Genomic DNA, 18869 nt, shown 5'->3' with positions numbered 1-18869 from the left:
ACCCTGTATAAAACAAATTATATATATTTTGAGAGAGAGAGAGAGAGAGAGAGAGAGAGAGAGAGAGAGAGAGAATAGATAGATAGATAGATAGATAGATAGATAGATAGATAGATAGATAACAAATCATAAATACTATGATTTCACATAGTGAGTAGTAAAGTTATGGGGGTGATGTGGAGAAAGGCTAGATATTCAGAGAAAGAGTATTCCAGGACAAGGGAATAATAAGTGCAAAGGCTCCAAGGCTGGGATGAGCTTTGTGTGTCTTATTGGAGTAGAGTGAGCAAGGGAGAGAGAGACAGGAGATGAGGCTGGAGAGGTAGCAGGGCTAGATCATGCAGGCCATGGCAAGAAATTAAAGTTTATCTTAAGCATAAGGGGGAAACATTAGAGAGTTTTAAGCAGGGGAGGGATGTGATCTGATTTACTGTCACAAAAGATCACTATAGTTGCTGAGTGAAGAATGGGCAAGCATGGAAGCAGCAGATTAGAAGATATGGCAGGATTTGAGGGGAACGGTGAGGGTGGCCTCGGCTATGTGTTGGCAGTGGAAATAGTAAGAACTGGTCTGATGTGAGATATATTTTGAAGATAGAATGGATAGCACTAGCTGATGATGCTTCTCTGTGGAGATGTGGGAGAAATTGAAAATTCAAACATAACTCTTAAGATTTTTGGCTTCAGCCAACTAAGTGAATGCTGGAGCCATTTACTCTGTACGTGATAGAGAAATTTATGAGGAGAGCTGGCTTTAATGTAAAGGTGAGAACTTCAGTTTTGAACATAAGTTTGAGATGCCTACTAGATGTCCAAGTAGAGGTGTTAAATAAGTAGTTGTATACATGAATCTGGAGTTTAAGAGAAGTCTGGGCTGGAGATAGAATTTTGGGAGTCCTTGGCATGTGAATGAATTTAAAGCACTAAGATGTAAAGAAAGTGCTCATAAGGTGAGGGAGATAAAGAGGACAAAAGGCTGAACGCTGTGGCACACCAATGTGTAGAGACCTCAGAGATGAGGTAATCCACCATCTCTGTGTAAAAATAGAGCAGAGAAGTAAGAAAGAGACAGAAAAAGAGGCATTTACCCTGTTTTAGGAATATGATATTATGTTTTCCAAAATTATTAATAGCAAGCTCCCATCTAATCTATGATGACTAAAGCATTATTATTAAATTATAGGGTATCACATGCACAATCATAACCATGTGAGGTGATGAATGTTAATTAGATTGATTGTAGTGCTCATTTCACAATGTATACATATATTAAAGCATCGCATTGTACATACACCTTAAATATATACAATTATTTGTCAAGTATATCGCAATAAAGCTTAAAATTTTTAAAATGGTAGGGTATGAGTAAGTCTGCCTATCCTGAAAGTCCCCTAACTCCACACATACTTGATCCTATTTGCACGTTGATTTCTCAGCTTGTTTTAGAAATTTCTTAACAACTGCTCTATCACTACAGATCATTTGCATACCATGCCTTCAGTCCAAGCCTTCTTCTTAAAAAAAAAATAATGATAAAATATATATATAAATATATATTTCTGAGAGAGGAAGGGAAAAGGAGAGATGGATAGAAACATCAATGATGAGAGAGAATCATGGATCGGCTGGCTCCTGCATGCCCCCTACTGGGGACTGAGTGTGCAACCCAGGCATGTACCCTGATGGGGATGGAACCATGACCTCCTGATTCATGGTTTGATGCTTAACCATCGAGCCACACCGGCCAGGCTGTCCAAGTCTTCTTTTAATATGCTGTATTTAAGTATGATGTTCTCATAGGGTGAAGATTTGGTAAAAAAATAAATAAATAAATAAAATAAATGTCTGTTTTTTGTTTTTTTAAAAGGCTCAAGATCATTATATTCCCTCCAATTCCTGATCCTGGCAAGATTTTTAAAGAAATGTTTGGAGACCAAAATGATGACACCCTGGTAAGCTCTGACTCCATGAGATTCAAAACAGGTGTTTTTTTGTTTTGTTTTGTTTTTGTTTGTTTGTTTGTTTTGTTTGAGGCTGTGGGATTTGTTTGAACTCTGAGATAAAATTTACCATTTTCACCATTTTTAAGTGTACGGTTCAATGGCATTAAGTACATTAATAAGTTATGCAACCATCATCACTATGTCCAGAACTTTTTCATCATCCCAAACAGAAACTGTGCTCATTAAACCATAACTCACCATTTCCCCCAGCCCCTGGTAACCTCTATTCTACTTTCTGTGTTTCTGAATTTGCCTATTCTAGATACCTCATATAAGCAGAATCCTTCATTATGTGCCCTTTTGTGTCTGGCTTCTTCCACTTAGCGTGTTTTCAAGGTTCATCCATGTCGTAGCATGTGTCAGAATTACATTTCTTTTTAAAAATATATTTTATTGCTTTTTAGAAAGAGAGGAAGGGAAAGGGATAGAGAGATAGAAGCATCGATTAGAAAGAAACATCATCGATTGGCTGCCTCCTGCATGCCCCCCACTGGGGACCAAGTTTGAAACCCAGGCATATGCCCTGACTGGAAATCAAACCAGCAACCTCTTGGTTCATGGGTCAATGCTCAACCAGTGAGCTGCACCAGCTGGGCCAGAATTACATTTCAAAATTGGTTATTTGAAATTAGATTTTGTCTAAAATATTAATGAAGAGCTTATTAAAAATGTATCTCAGTCCACACATAGCATTTAAGAAGTCTCCAGAACACTCTGTCTGTCTTATATCACTTGGCCTCATTCTCTTTCTGGGGTAGGGGACATATTTTATACAAGCCTGTGGGGGGAAGAACCTTTGTTATGCAACTAGCCTAATAAGCAAGGCTCTGACTCCTGGATAATTTTTACAGCTTGATTTGTGGAAATAGAAAAATAGGGTAAACAATTAAAATAGATTTTGCTCATGCTGTTGTCTGGAAACCTGGCCTCTGCATGGAAATACAGCAAACCACCCCAACTGTTATAGTTAGTTTGCTGCAAACTCTCATGTTATCATTTGTGGCTAAAAAACATAAGACCTTATGGGATCAAAGAGCTTTGAAGTTCCTCTGATAAATACATTCACCCAAATAAAATAATGAAGACATTAAATGAAAGAAATATCAATATTATATTATCATGTGCATCTTAAATTAGTAATATCAGGGATAAAGCAGTTAATTTGGGGAAGCAGTTTAGCATAGTAGATAATGGCCTACCCTCTGGAGTCAGATTGTCTGGATTCAAATCTCTGCTGTGGCATTTACCATCTACTTGACCTTAGGTAACTTTCTTAACTTCTCTGTGCCTTGGTTTTCCCATTTATAAACAGGAGGTAATGATACCACCTGCCTCATGGCATTGTTATGTGGATTAAATTAATTTAATACATAAAGACCACTTAGTGTGCCTGGCACATTATAGATGCTTAGTAAGTATTACTGATAATATTTTCATAATACTTTGCATTTATCTTTAGCCCCAAACAACTTTTGTAATGAGTGATTGACAGTGGCAGATAAGATATGTGGCTAGGGAAGGAAGGGCAGGGAGACTGACATGCTAGCTGAGGACAATTCATTTGGATCACTTTTCCACCAAGTCATGGTCATAGATGGTGGGTAACTCTGCCAGACCCTGGGGGACAGAGCACCACTAGGCAGGTAGGTCCAGAGTCAGCTACCTGAGAAGGAGATTGTACACTGTAATTGAGGTGAATATGTCAACCAATGGTTCTTCAACTTCAGTCGAGTCCCAATCAACTAGAACTAGTAACAACATAGAATCCTAGGCCCTAGTTCTATAAATTCTGATTCAGCAGGTCTGGGATGGGGCCCAGGAGTTTGTATATTTGATAGGAGCCCACAGATAATTTCTATCGTGGCAAGATAGTCTGTGTACTAGACTTTGAAAATCCCTGTTACCATTTATTATGTGCCTGGTCGTGTTCTGTGTGCTTTGCATACATTTCCTTATGAATGCTCATAACAACCCTGTGGTGTAGGTGCTGTTAGTACCATTTCACAGATGAGGAAATGGAGCTTCAGAAAGGTTAAGTAGCTTTACTGAGGTCGCACAGCTAGTAGGTAAAGGTTAGGTGGGATTTGACACAGGACTATCTCATTCCAGAGTCCTCTCTTTCCACTGTGCTGCATTGCCTCTTGTAAGATAGAATCTTTGTCCTCAAGAACATCACCCTCTTCAAAGAGTTCTCTATGATAGAAATAGAAGGTTGTGATAGGGGAGTTCTGAGTAAAAGATGTTGAGTCACATTATGGCTGGCCTTATATGGGAAGGTATTAGGAATGCCATTCTGACAATAGTCAGGAGGGAATGGATTAAAGAGGGGAGGCACGAGCATGTTAGCAAACTGGGAACCTAGTCCTAAATTTGCCCCATAGATGTTTTGTTTGACCAGCGTGGTGTATATTATTTTTTTTCAATTTGGAATCTTAAGCAGGGTACACACTCTCCAATTTATCTTGGGCCCTACTATTCCTAATTCCCACTGTGGTTTCACACGATGACCTCAACATGCCAAATCCCTAAAAGGCATTTGAGTTTGCTACCCCTGCTATCAGAATGAAGACCAGTCCAAAGTGCTATAACACAAATGCCCAATATCTGTGAAAACATGTTTGGACTCACTAATACACACAAGTCATGCCAACCAAAGCATAGATGAGATATAAATTTCCAGCCTAATAAATTTCTAAAAAGTGATAATAGCCAGTGTTAAACAAGAGGGTGGGGACCTGGACTTTTAATGCACTTTTGGGGATACTGTAAAATAGAATATATAATCCTTCTGGAGAACAACTTGGTAAATTGTAACAAGAATCTTTGATCTTGTAATTATACTTTTAAGAATCTATTTTAAGGAAATTATCCAGCAATGGCCAAGGAGTGTCAATGCAGCATTTGTTTCTAACATGAAAAATTAGAAATGAATAAAACATCAGCAATTGAAATTTGTTTTTATAAGTTAGGCTTTCAAAGCATTTAATGTCATAGTAAAATATTTATGATATAAAAGAAACATAAATGTGTAGTGTATTATAATCCTAATTTTAAAAAAATCTGTGAATATATACATAGAACAATGAGTGGTTAGAAATGGGTCAAAATGATCAACTCTGGCAAAGTTATTGTGGATAATATCATTCTCTCTACCTTTCTGAAATTTCCAAATTGCCTGAAATGAACATGTATTGCTTTTATGATAAAAAGAGACCCTGCATAAGTTATTAAGGCAATAGAGAGTATTGTAGTCATCCAGGTTTGAGAGATAATAGGGACTTGAACCAGAGTGGTAGCAGAGGAAATTGATGCAAGAGACATTAAAGGAAACTCATTAGACTTGGTGACTCTATGTAGGTGATGAAAGGCAGGAGAGAGTAAAAAATAATTTCAAGATCTCAAGCCTGGGTGGTAGAGTGAATGATAATAACATTAACAACAAAATCAGATCAATTATCTTTCTCAGAAATGGGAAAATTGTTTGTTTGTTTTTTCAATTTGCTGTCTAGAGGATAATATGTTGTCCCAATGAGTCAGATAATGCTGTAATTTAGTGAAGTGGATGCACTGGCAAGATGGATCACTTAAAGCATATGATTTTTTTTTTTTTTTGTGATGGTTGCAGACCATTAAATAAAATCCGTCTTTAAAATTAATAAAAATGCCAGACTTGGGATAGGGTAATAGAACAAATTTTCATGTTTCCTGTTTAACCAAATGAATAATCTTCTTTCTGTACATAGCAGTAATCTTCCCAAAGTGAACTGCATATCTAACAGAAGTACTGATTTTTTTATTTCCAGAATCATTGAATTCTAGAATGAATGTGGCCCTAGAGCTCACCTAATGAGTTAGATGTTTACATGGTTAATTATATTTCTTTAATTATAAAATTTTAAAACTCTAGATTCTAATCCTCTTCACTTGAGAGATGGGGACATTGGAGGATACAGAGAAATTTCTCAAGGATTAGTACATAGATAATTGCAGAACCTGAATGAGAAGCCATTATAACTTCAATTACTGAGTCATAATCCAAAGAAATATTCCATGCCCTTTCTAAATATGTTTTTCTCCCATACTACACCATCAATAGTCCTTAAAAAAAAAAAAAAAAAAAAAAAAAAAAAAAACTCATTTAGGCCCTACCGGGTTTGGCTCAGTGGAAAGAGCATCAGCTTGTAGACTAAAAGGTCCTGGGTTTGATTCCAGTAAGGGCACATGCCTGGGTTGCAGGCTCCATCCCCAGTAGGGGGCGTGCAGGAGGCAGCCAATCAATAATTCTATCATCATTGTTTTTATCTCTCCCTCTCCCTATCTCTCTGAAATCAATAAAAATATATTTAAAAAAAAAAACTAACATTGCTGATGATAGTTTATTTTTTAAAAAAAGTCATCTAGGTGTGGCCACAAATAAATTAAATCTGTGTCGTTTTCCTTAAGGGTTCTAGTGTTTTGATAATGTTTTGTTCATCACTGTAGTAACATTTTGGCCAACAGCATTTCTTCCTGTTCATTGCTGTTTGTCTTTTCTCTGTAACTAATTGGGCTGCTGGCCATATTGTGAGGATACACACAGGGGATTGATTGCTTCTCCTTTGCATCTTTTTCATCCATAAAAAATCATCTATTCTTCCCCTACTTTTTGGAAACCAATGATGTTTTCAGTATTGTGCCAGTTTTGCATTCCTAACTGGAAAGCAGCTTTTTAACTTGGGAGTTGACTTCAGAATAGTGCTGATTTTTTTAAAACCTCAGTATATATCTTTAAAAACTAAAAATATTATCCTGTACTAGCGGCCCTATGCACGAAATTTGTGCATTGGGCAGGGGGAGGGGTCTTCTCAGCCCAGCCTGCACCCTATATAATAAATGGCTAATATGCAAATTGACCAAATATCGGACAGAAGGGTCGCTATATTGTCCCCTGGTGATCAGTGTGCTTTCACGGGGGGAATGCAGCTCAGCCAGAGGCCTCCGTGGCAGTGCTAAGGATGTCCTGCTGCCAGCTTAGGCCCACTCCCTGCAGAGACATTTCCTTAGGGCTCCCGGACAACTTTCTATTGTGAATGTTGATCCAAAGAAGATTAGGGCATGTAATTGCTTGATTTATATACAAAAGGCCCGTGTTTGGCTTGGTGTTTAGGTGTGTGAAACCCCGCATCCGTCCCTCCCAGGCTTTCACCATAGCACTGTCTGCGTCCATGGCCATGCATATAAGCATGTAAGTTCCCTGGTTAATTTAAAAATTAGACTGACATAATTTACAGAATTAAAGAATAAGTCAAAGCCTTTCCATTTGGTCCTTTTACTATACATGGCCATAGTCATAGAAACACTGCTCAGGAAAAGGCCATGATGCTAATGTTGGGTGAAAATGAGAGTACTAAAGTTTCAGAAATGAAAACAGGTAATTGAAAAAATAAGTGGTTCCTTAGAAGCCTTTTCTGCTACGTTGTTTACCTCACTGAAACAGATTGCTTTATTCCTGTCCAATACAGCTAAGCATTGGGTCTCGTGACCAAAAACCAATGAAAGTATAATGTTCAGGGCACATTTTAAAAAATTAAAATGATTTCTTTTAAAACAATATATATGTATTATAGAGAAATTAGAAATATAGATTATCAAAAGAGAAAAATAAAATCACTCTTAATCCTAGCACCCATACATAACTGTATTTAATGTTATGTGAACAACATAGAGAAATGAAAATTTATTGGTAAATGGAATAATGGCAATACCAACAATGTAATAGTTCATGCTTATTGAACTTTTACTGTGTATCAGATACTTTTTGAGGTACCTCACTCATTAATTTATCCCCATGTACAATACCTATTATCTCCATTATACAGATGACGAAAATGAGGCATCAGGGGTATTACGTGTAACTTGCTCAAGGTTATACTGCTAGTACACAGCAGAGATAGGATACAAGTTTAACCAACTAGTATTAGAGCTGGGATCTGAACCCAGGCATTCTGATTCTCCACTCTGCACTTTTAACTAATCATATAATATGTTTTAATAAAGTGCTCATATTTCATTTTATTTGAATTTGCAGATGGGAAAGAAATAGGTGAACCTAAAGGAATTTCTGAACTTTTGACAAGTAATAATTTTTAATGATTATTGAAAGAACAATTTTTCCATGTTCTCCCCATTCTCTCTCAGCTGTCCAATGTGTAAGGCCATTATATACTATACTAGAGGTCTAGTGCATGACATTCATGCATTGGGAGGAAGGGGTCCCTCAGCCTGGCCTGCACCCTCTCACAGTCTTGGACCCCTTGGAATGTCCCCAGGGAACTGACCTTAGCTGGCAGGTGGACATTCCCCAAGGGGTCCTTAGCACTGCCGCAGAGGCTGGAGAGGCTCCCATCACCGCTGCTGCGCTCACCCATCGTGAGCCTGGCTTCTGGCTGAGCAGCGCTCCCCCTGTGGTAGCACACTGACCACCAGGGGGGCAGCTCCTGCACTGAGTATCTGCCCCCTGGTGGTCAGTGTGCATCATAGTGACTGGTCCTTCCCTTGTTCAATTTGCATATTAGTATTTTATTATATAGGATTGTCTCTCTTATAGCCCTCATCTGTGTGGGTATGTATTTGATGGTCACTACCATTCTTTATGTGTCTCCACTCATTTTGCTTGTTTAAAGCTCTAAAAGTTTTATCAGGAAGGATTTGTGGGACCAACATTCCCTAAAATACACATTGATGGAGTTTGCTGCATTAATAATTAAAAATCATTTTAGCTACATATAAAATCTATTGCTCATACATTCTTGCCATGGGTATCTTAAATGTGTCATACATTTTCTTCTGGCATAAAATGTTGCCAAAGTCTGCTGACAGTATAAGGGGGTTTTAGATGGCTTTGAAAGTTCCAGGAAGCTCCTGGCTGTACCATGCACTCCTTGCACTCAGTCACTCTTTAAAGGTACATATCCCTGTTAGTCTTAGTTGTTCATAAATTAGCTTGCTGAGGTTTGAGTGAGTTATTTCACAGTTCTCACATCTGTCAGATGCCCTGCTGATTCTTGCTGCAGACTCTTCCATAACTGTTAACATTTATCTCTTGTAGTTATCTCTAATTTGTCCCTGTCTACTCATAGTTCAGGGTTCACGGGGGAATAATTTTCATCTCATTTTGTTGTAGATTATGTCCATGGATTTTGGTTTCGCTTTCCTACTTAACTTTCTAATTTGTGGTTTTTATGGTGGCATTTAAAGATTTTAAAAACCCTGCTGCCTGGCTGGAGTGACTCAGCGGTTGAGCAATGAATCATGAGCCAGGAGGTCATGGTTCAATTCCCAGTCAGTGCACATTCCCCAGGGTGGGACGTGCAGAAGGCAGTTGTTCAATGATCCCCTCTCATAATTGATGTTTCTATCCTCCTTTCTCCTTCTCCCTTCCTGTATCTGAAATCAATGAAAACATAAAAATAAAAAAACCCCACACACACCCTGCTGCCAACCACCACTTTTATGCAAGGATTTCTCTCTAAATGATACACCACAGGCCAAATGTTGCCTGCCAGTTATTTGTGTACAGTCTGCAAACTAAGAATGCTATTATACTTTTAAACATTTGAGAAAAAATCTAAAGAAGAATCCTATCATGACACTTGAAAATGATATGAAATTGAAAATTTCAGTGTCTATAAGTAAAGTTTTGTTGGATCACAGTCACACCTATTCATTTATATGTTATCTATGACTGCATTCATGCTATGACAGCAGAGTTGAGTTACTGGGTCAGAACTATATGGCCTTCAAATCTGAAAATATTTATTATCTGGTCACTTACAGAAAAAGTTTGCCAACCCTGGTTCTATATCATACTCTTTATTGGCTAAATAGCATTCCATTGTGTAAATATGTTATAATGTACTTAACCAAGTTTCCATTATTGGGCATTAAGATGAATTCTAAATTTCATTATTATAGGCATCATTTCACAGCTAATATTAACATATATATTTTATTACATTCTTGGAATATATTGTTACAAGTAAGATTGCTGGATCAAGGAAGATTATTTGATTGATATTGACAAATTGTCATACAAAGAGTATATACAGGTTAATTATCTTTTAAGGATACTGTTTAGATGCATTACGGTGCATTTGTGTAATGAAATATTATGCAGAGATTAAAGAAGATGAAGTGGATGTATTTTACTGATGTATAAAAATATAGAATATATGCTATTAGACACTCTGGTTACATATGTAGGGAGTGATTCCTTCATAGTAAAGAAATGAGGGAACTAGAATACACATATTTAAACTTTTCATAAGAAGTATAGGTTACAACTAGGCTGTACCAGTTTATATACCTACCAGTAGTATGTCTGAATGGTTGTTTTGACATGCTTTTGCCTAAATATAATTTTTTAAAGGTCTTGCTAATTTGATAGCTGAGGAAAAGGCATCTTGTTTTAATTTTACATATCCACTTTTATATTTTTCATGTTCTTTAGCTTGAATTGATTCCTTTGTGCAGTTCTTGTTTATTGTCCATTTTCCCTGAAATATTCATCTTTTCTTTGGTGATTTGTAAAGCTTTTTTTATATATCAGATATTAATCCTTTGGCCTGTCATTTGTATCTGCTTTTGTCATTAATAATGTACAAATTTCTTTCTTTTTTATGCAATCAAATCTTTATTTTTTATGTGTAGAAATGCCTTTCCTACCTCAGATTTATATAATTGTTTTTAAATATATTTTTCTATTACTTATTTGATTTGGATTTTTATATTTCAGTCTTAAAAGTCTTGAATCCATAGGGAATTTATCCATGTAGGCTGTGAGGTAGGATTTAGCTTTATTTTTCAAATGCTTAGCCAGTTGTCTTAGTGCCATTTATTAAATAAGCCATTATTTCAAGGTTATATAATTTTTTTTAGATTTTTATTAGAAATCTGTGTATTTCTCATTTTTAAAAAAATCAGGTTTGTTGATGTGATTTGCATACAATAAAACTTACTTTTTTGATGTTTATAGTTGGAAGAGTTTTAGGAAATATATACAGTTTTATAATCATTACTATAATCAAGATATAGGACATTTCCATCATCCCCCCAGAAGCTCCCTTTTGCCCCTTTGCAGTCAATCCTCAATCCCTGACCCTATGCTCTTGCAATCACTAATCTTTTTTCTGCCCAAAAGTTTTACCTTTTTCAGAATGTGATATAAATGGAATCATGCAGTACGTAGTTTTCGAGTCTGCCTTTTTAATTACGCATTTAAGAGACATCCACATTGTTATGTGTAGCAATAGTTTATTTCTTCTTTTAAATTTTATTTTACTGTTTAAAGTATTATACATTGTAGTACTCAGAAAGGATATATGCACCCCTATGTTCATAGTTTATTTCTTTTTATTACTGAACAGTATTCCATGATATGGCTGTATCACCATTTATTTAACCATTCTCTTATTCAAGGACATTTGGGGTTGTCTTCAGTTTTTGGTTTTCATTAATAAAGCTGCTATAAACATTTTTGTAAAGATCTTTATGTGGACATATTTCTCTTGGTTAGACACGAGGGGTTGGGATTTCTGAGTCACGCAGTAAGCATATGTTTTGCTTTATAAGAAACATTCAGACTGTTCTTCATAGTGGCTGTACTATTTTACATTTCCACCAACAATGTATAAAAGATTCAGTTATCCTTGTCAGTACTTGGAATTGTCAGTATTTCTTATTTCCACCATTCTATTAGGAGTATCAGGGATAAATAATTTGTTTAGACTAATTGGGATATTTTAAGCACTGTTTCCCAACTTACCCCTCCATAGGCTTTCTATGACTGGGTGGTTTGTACTTGCTCAGTCCATCCCCAGTTGCTCAACCTGAGGTAGCTAAATGGCCATTGTTGCTGTTGTTTCTGTTTTTCTTCTTTCCATTTCCTTTCTGAGGGTTGTAGAACCATAAAACATAAAATAAGAAAAAGAGCCTAGAAATAATCTAGGGTAATGGTTGGCAAGCTATTTATTTCAAGGACCAGATAGTACAGTTGTCCATGGAGGATTGGTTCCAGGGCTCCCCCCCCCCCGCCCCCAGGTACCAAAATCTGGGATGCACAAGTTCCTTATATAAGATAGCGTAAAGCAATGCATTGGCCCTCTACATGCATGGATTATCAACCTTGGGTTGGAAATACTGTTTTTGATCCTGAATTGGTTAAATCTGTGGATGTGAAACCTGTGGATAAAGAGGGTTGAGTAAAAATATTTTGGACTTAGCAAGCCAGTTTGTCTCTGTCACAGCAACTCAACTCTGCTGTTGTAGCATGAAAGCAGACACAGACAATACAGAAGAAGTAGGTGTGGCTGTGTTCCAATAAACTTTAATAAAACCAAGTGACCTACTGGCTTTGGCTTTTAGATCATAGTTTGCTGAGCCTTGGTTTAGTCTAACAACTTTCTTTTACAGATGAAGGGACTGAGCTTAGGTTTTACCCTTTTCCTTGATTTACATGTAAAGATGGCAAGGACCAGGATATTGGTTCTCACCATAGGAGAAACACTTAAATTGAGTTCAAGATGAGCTTAACTTAGGCATAATTCCCTGCTCTAGCAGATGGTGTTACATGGAACTATTAATATAAGGTCTTTCAAAAGTTTTAACTGCATTGAAACTTTTGGGACAATTAATATTGCCATTTACTAAAATACTAGTTGACTTTTGAACCTAATATGTCTCTGGAGCAATAGTCAAATTTGAGTGTTAAGAAAATGAAGGTTAAAACACTTTAAGTAATAAAAGTATACCACCCTTTTATTCTTCTTCTTTTTAAAAAAATATATTTTATTGACTTTACACAGAGAGGAATTGAGAGGGACAGAGAGTTAGAAACGTCGATGAGAGAGAAACATCGACCAGCTGCCTCTTGCACACCCACCACTGGGGATGTGCCCGCAACCAAGGTACATGCCCTTGACCAGAATCAAACCCGGAACCTTTCAGTCCACAGGCCGACACTCTATCCACTCAGCCAAACCGGTCCCGGCCCTTTTATTCTTCTTTTAAAAAAAAACAAAAAACTTGGTTTTTAATTTTGGATATGTCTAAATTTGTTTATCTTTTAAGATGGCCATTCAATATCACATAACAACCCCATGCTTTCTTCTTTCTTTAAAGTTAATTCCTGATTGTTTTGTTTCGTTAATTGCTCAAATAGATGAAGATTCTTAGGTCAAAAAAGAAAAAAACAACACATAACAGGAAACACACACTCATGGTTCCATGCACGAAAAGCTAAAAATAAGCATTGGCTAAGAGTACTCAGGGAAAGAACATTATTTAGAAGTCATCATGTCTGTGTTCTTTCCTTTCTTCTAGCACTGGAAGAAGTATGACATCTATGAGAAGCAAACCAAAGAAGAAACCGATTCTGTCGTGCTGATAGAAAACCTGAAGAGAACCTCTCAGTGATGGGAATCACTTATTTGAACATTCAATCTGAGAACTTGTTAAATGGAAACTGAAACTACTGGACAATTTAAAAACAGGCAGCTCATAAGAGCCATACGCTTTTATGTTGAGTCATGCACCGAAAAACTAAAAATAATGGGCCCTTTGGAAAAGAGAGGGGAATTATTCTCATTCAATTGTACAAGCAGGCATCTTGTGAAGTTTTCAAACTAGGGGGCAAAGCAAAAATCGATGATACCAATAGAGTTATCAAGAGCTGAGACAACTTTCTGAGGGTTCTATGCCTGTTTTGTACTCATTTTGTCAAATGATACCAACAAATTTTATTTGTGGGGGCTTTAATTTTTTGGTGCAAATGCTAATGCCAAACTTGAGTCACAGAGACCATTTAGCAAACAAAATTGAAAAAAATATATATGTTGTTTGGTATCCCATTAAGTAATGCTTGTGGCTATCCAGAATCATCATCCCTTCAGCAGCATTTTTCTCTACTTTGAAAGGCCCAGACATTAGTGTTGGCCACGATGATGACAACTACAGAAAAAGCAGTGTCAGCTTCTTTCACCAGTACCTTTCAAAGCCATTGCAGGCTTTTAAGGGCATCAGAGACAGAAAGACTTACTGGGTATTAGTATTTGAACCACTGCATTCTCCAATGATATACTGGTTTTTCTTCACCTCTACTACTAAAATCAAGTATTTGCTATGTGTCCAGTTTGTGCTAGGCTCCTCTGTCGAAGGGTTGACAATCTGGTTGCCACTTCTCAGTTCTTAACACTTTCTTTTTCTCCACCAGTCATTTTTCAGACCTTTTAATTCCCCGTTCCCACACCTGATTTCCCCTTTTGTATTTTTCCTCATTGTAGTCTTTCACCTTTCATTGGATATTAGAATATAAATCTGCTCAGAATACCTGGAGGAGCAGGGAGTGATTTGTAAATTGTGAGTTGACTGAGAAACAATGATAAGTTTTTGCATATTTTGTAAGTTCCGTATGGGTCTGCATTTATTTGATGGTTTTCAGCATTTACTATTTCTCTATATAGTTTCTAAACAGAAAGGAGATATAATCTTCACTTAGAACTTTGCTATTTGCTTGATAAAAAGAATTAGCTGTGTTTCCCTCTTTTCCCTTTTTGCCACAAATAGTTATTAGGTTTTGTGTCTTGTACAGCTAGCCAGCATCCAAGGCTCCAATGTTTGTATGCAATTTTTGCATATGCTAGGGTTCCATTCTCACCCATCCCCACAACATATATTCCCCCGACCCCTACTTCCTCCAAATTTAAAGTATGGAAATGATATTGCCCTCCTAGTGTTTCTCTCTTTACAAAGATAGGGTTAGATTACTAGTGAGAATTTGAGAAGTTTGTATCACCAGTTCTCCAAACATCCATCCATTGGTATTAACCAGATGGTGCTACTTGTAATTCCTGCTGTTAGGGGAAGGGAGATCAGAGATCCCTGCTCTTCACAGGTTTGGGGGAAAGTAGCAACTTGCTTGCACTGCAGAAGAGGAGCACTGTGTCCCCAGCTTTTCTGAGGAAATTGGGGTTCAGAGCAATAGTATAATAGATGCCAAGCTATTGCCTCCCTGCACTTTTATTTTTGAGGTCAGATTGAGCCTGGAAGACAGGCATGGATGTTCCACTGTGTTCTACTGTTTTCTACAAAACAAAAACAAAAAACAAACAAAAAAACCCCAACACCTTGGCTTTCCTTTGTAGAAATGAAATTATATCCTAGCCAGGTCTTTTATAATTCTGGGAGGCAGAACACTGAAATGCATCACCCAAAGCCATTTTTCCTCTTACTCTATGTAGATGGCAATGCGGTGAGGGTGTGCTTTGATACTGTTTACCCAAGGAGCTAGTTATACTGATAGTCATGCATCTTGGGAGTGGGGAAATTGTATTTTTCATTCTCATTTGTTAGCAGTAAAATAGTATTATTTTGGGAGGGGTAGCAAAATAGTTGAGGGAAAAGGGGACAATGAGTATGGGATTAGCTAGCTATAGCTGTTTTTTAATTATTGAAGAGTGATCCCCAGGTCTTGGGAGCTTTTGGAGAATTTAATACAGGGTGGGGCAAAAGTAGGTTTACAGTTGTTCATATGAAAATAATATAATAATAATAATAATAATAATACAAAAATAAACTATGTTTTGTGTACTCACAACTGTAAATGTACTTTTGCACCATCCTGTACATCAGTGGGATTCTCATCACCTGGAGGAAACTAGTAGGTTCATTACTGTTTTATGTCTGACCTATATGTATCTCCCCCCCCCCACTTCCGCATACTTAAGTAAATCTACTGTAAGAATGTACATTCTTATTCTTTCATTCAGGTAAGTGTTTTCTTCATCTGGGCACTAAAGGGATATGTGAAACAATGTTAACATTTTTTGTAATGCCTTCAACTAGGGGTCATTGTGTTTAACTTCTTATAGGAAAGTTTGAATAAAATAAAGATTGTCTTTTTATATGTCACTCAAATGTTTTCCTTTGGTATTATTTTGGGGAAAGAATTATGAATAGTGGGTGGCAGAAAAAAATGGAGTTAAATGAATAAATGTGAAAATTTCTCAGCTATTTTATCTTACAATCATTTATCATAAGCTTCCCTGCTGTTCTCAGTATGGCTGTGTTTTCTGATAAGGCCATGCACTTAGTTTAATATTAGTACAGCCTTTGAAAGCAGTACCTAAAGGGATGTATTTGATAATGATGGTTGTGATAATTAAGGGAAATAGAAAACTGATCTTTTCTAATATGAAGCTTAAAATAGAATACAATATACTTAAGGAAGCTGTCATGGTACACATGAAGGCGGGGGACCCCCTAGTTACAAATTAATCACATTAGCAGATTAGATTTGAGACTAAGAAAATCAGTTCTCAATAGCTGTGTTCTTAAGATATGGTGATGTAGTTTCATGTTTTCTATAAATACAGTAAAAATGGTTTGAATGTTACAGAGGATTTTTTTCTCATTTATGTTGATCTCTAGGGGTGGGTCTTGAGCCAGACCACAGTGTGTTAATTACACTGAATTTCCATAGAATCCCAACCAAAGGATGTGTGTAGGGGATACTGATCTTAGTCAGGTTAGTTCTATTATCTAGGATGCTCCAAGAAGATTCTAGAAATCTACTTCCAGATTGGCATAGCTTTGTTTTTAACAGAAAGCCTCCTTTTAATTCTTAGTATACCAAAACACGGAGTACTATGATAGAAAACATTGAACTATAAAGATCCTTGTATATATGAGATCCATGGAAACAAATTACTCTAGGCACAAACACAGTCACCTTATCTCAGAGGGAAAGGAGCCAAAAATGAGCTAAGCACATTGATTTCCAAAGTCTCTTTCCTTTTATTAATTTATTTTTTGAAATATATTTTACTGATTTTTCACAGAGAGGTAGGGAGAGGGATAGAGAGAAACATCGATGAGGGAGAAACATCCATCAGCTGCCTCCTGCACACTCCTTACTGGGAATGTGCTTGCAACCAAGGTACATGCCACTGACTGGAATCAAACCTGGGATCCCTCAGTCCTTGAGCCTACGCTTTATCCACTGAGCCAAACCGCCAGGGCAGTCTCTTTCCTTTTAAACCCTAATTATATCAGCAACAGCTATTTTTTTAAAAATACTGTAGCTAAACCTTGGCATGATTTTACTTCAAGGGAGGAGTTTTACTGACATTGGATGTGCTAGCTGTTTTTTATATCAGTCCCCAAGATGATTTCTTCCAGAAGGTTCTTTGGCCCCTTTCCTAATGGCCACTCTTTTCATTTACTAGCAATAGCAATAGGAACATATTACACTCCTAGTTTACTACATTTATTAGGTAAACCATTATATAAAAAGAGAAAATTAATAGTTATTGAGTGGCTGCTGTGTGCCAAGTTACATGTATTATTTTACTAAATCTTCATGTGAGTCCCATGAGATAGATTGCATTATTATCTTCATTTTATAGATGAAGAAGCAGAGAAACTGATTGATGTATGAGTGCAAGATCACACAGCTAGTAACTGATTGAAATGGAATTGGAAAATGTCAGCCCAGATTTTGACATTTTGACTTATATAATACGGCCCTATCTCTCATCATTGATTTTTTTCTCTCTCTTCCCTTCCTCTCTGAAATCAATAAAAATATATATTTTAAAAAATATTATGCAAGTAAAAAACAACAAAACCTTCTTAATAAAAAATGATTAATTTGTGCATTCATTCTTCTATGACCCAGGCAATGCGTTAGGTACTAGGAACTTAGTGAATAAGATTCAGCTTAGTATCAGGTGGTTAGCCAGGAAGGTGCTACTTTGTTCAGGGGAAATCTAGATTAGAATTTAGGAGTTCCAAATGACCTTAGACAGGTATTTCTTCCTGTCTGCATCTGCTTTCCCACCTATAAAATTCAGAGGCCATAAGTTGTGGAGCTCATTTAGAAGTGAGGATCTTTCTGTACAATGGGCAGGTTCCTTCCTCTCTCTGGGGGCATCTGTCGAAAATAAGGTTGGACTAGATTAGCTCTATTTTTGACATCCAGCAAAAATTAAGGTGACTTCTGTTTTACACATCAAGACAATACATACATAGTCATCTCCTACTCTTGCTGCATGAAGGAGCTAGCTATTAGCAGTAAACTGCCAAAAATAAGCAGAGTAGGTCCTTTGATAAGGGTAATTGATACATTGGATGAGTGCTGTGGTCCATCCAAATCAGAATCTCCAAAAGAACCCAGCCATGGTTGTGCCTAACCAATATTTCTTAAGCTTTCTGGATCTTAGGTCATTTTGCCTAGAAACACAAAAATTGCTTTTGTATAATATAGATTGCTTGTTTAATGACTAAATTTGATACATTACCTAAAATACAGTCCATTTGATCTTAATACTTGTAAATTTGGTCATTGAATTTACTTGTTTTTATTTGATCAAAACAAAACATACATAGTTTAAAAAGTCAGATTACTACAGTGCTTATAGAAAAACAGCAATCTTGCCCAACCAGCATAGCTCCGTGGTTGAGAATTGACCTATGAACCAAGAGGTAGGTAATGGTTTGATTCCCAGTCAGGCCACATGCCCGGGTTGCAGACTCGAGCCCCAGTGTGGGGTATGCAGGAGGCACCTGATCAATGATTCTCTTTCATCATTGATGTTTCTATCTCTCCTTTCCTCTCCAAAATCAGTTATATATATTTTACAGGTTTGAATGTGTGTTTTTTTTAATTTCTTTTTTTTAATTTCTTTATTGATTAAGGTATCATCACATAATTGTCCTCATCCCCCCCATTCCCATCTCAAACCCCTCCCCATGCATGCCTCCACCCCCCTGTTATCCATGACCTCTGGTTAGGCTTATATGCATGCATACAAGTCCTTTGGTAGATTTCTC

At 36.8% G+C, this 18869-nt stretch overlaps 1 protein-coding gene across 2 annotated transcripts in view; it reads left to right on the top strand.

Moving 5' to 3' along the window:
• The window catches only part of IL13RA1 (interleukin 13 receptor subunit alpha 1), a 68906-nt gene extending 52959 nt beyond the window's left edge, over positions 1-15947 (top strand). The window contains exons 10-11 of one of the 2 annotated variants that reach the window (XM_084870395.1): positions 1868-1952; positions 13362-15947. In XM_084870395.1, coding sequence (XP_084726521.1) covers positions 1868-1952; positions 13362-13454 — 178 coding nt within the window. In that variant the 3' untranslated portion in view covers positions 13455-15947. Of the gene's footprint in view, positions 1-1867; positions 1984-13361 lie in introns of both variants that reach the window. The other variant, XM_084870396.1, reaches the window with a different exon arrangement.
• The last annotated feature ends 2922 nt before the right edge of the window (positions 15948-18869 follow it).

The sequence above is a fragment of the Pipistrellus hanaki genome (assembly GCF_964339955.1).
Source record: "Pipistrellus hanaki genome assembly, chromosome: X".
NCBI classification, from domain to species: domain Eukaryota; kingdom Metazoa; phylum Chordata; class Mammalia; order Chiroptera; family Vespertilionidae; genus Pipistrellus; species Pipistrellus hanaki.
This window is presented reverse-complemented; position numbering and strand designations above follow the sequence as displayed.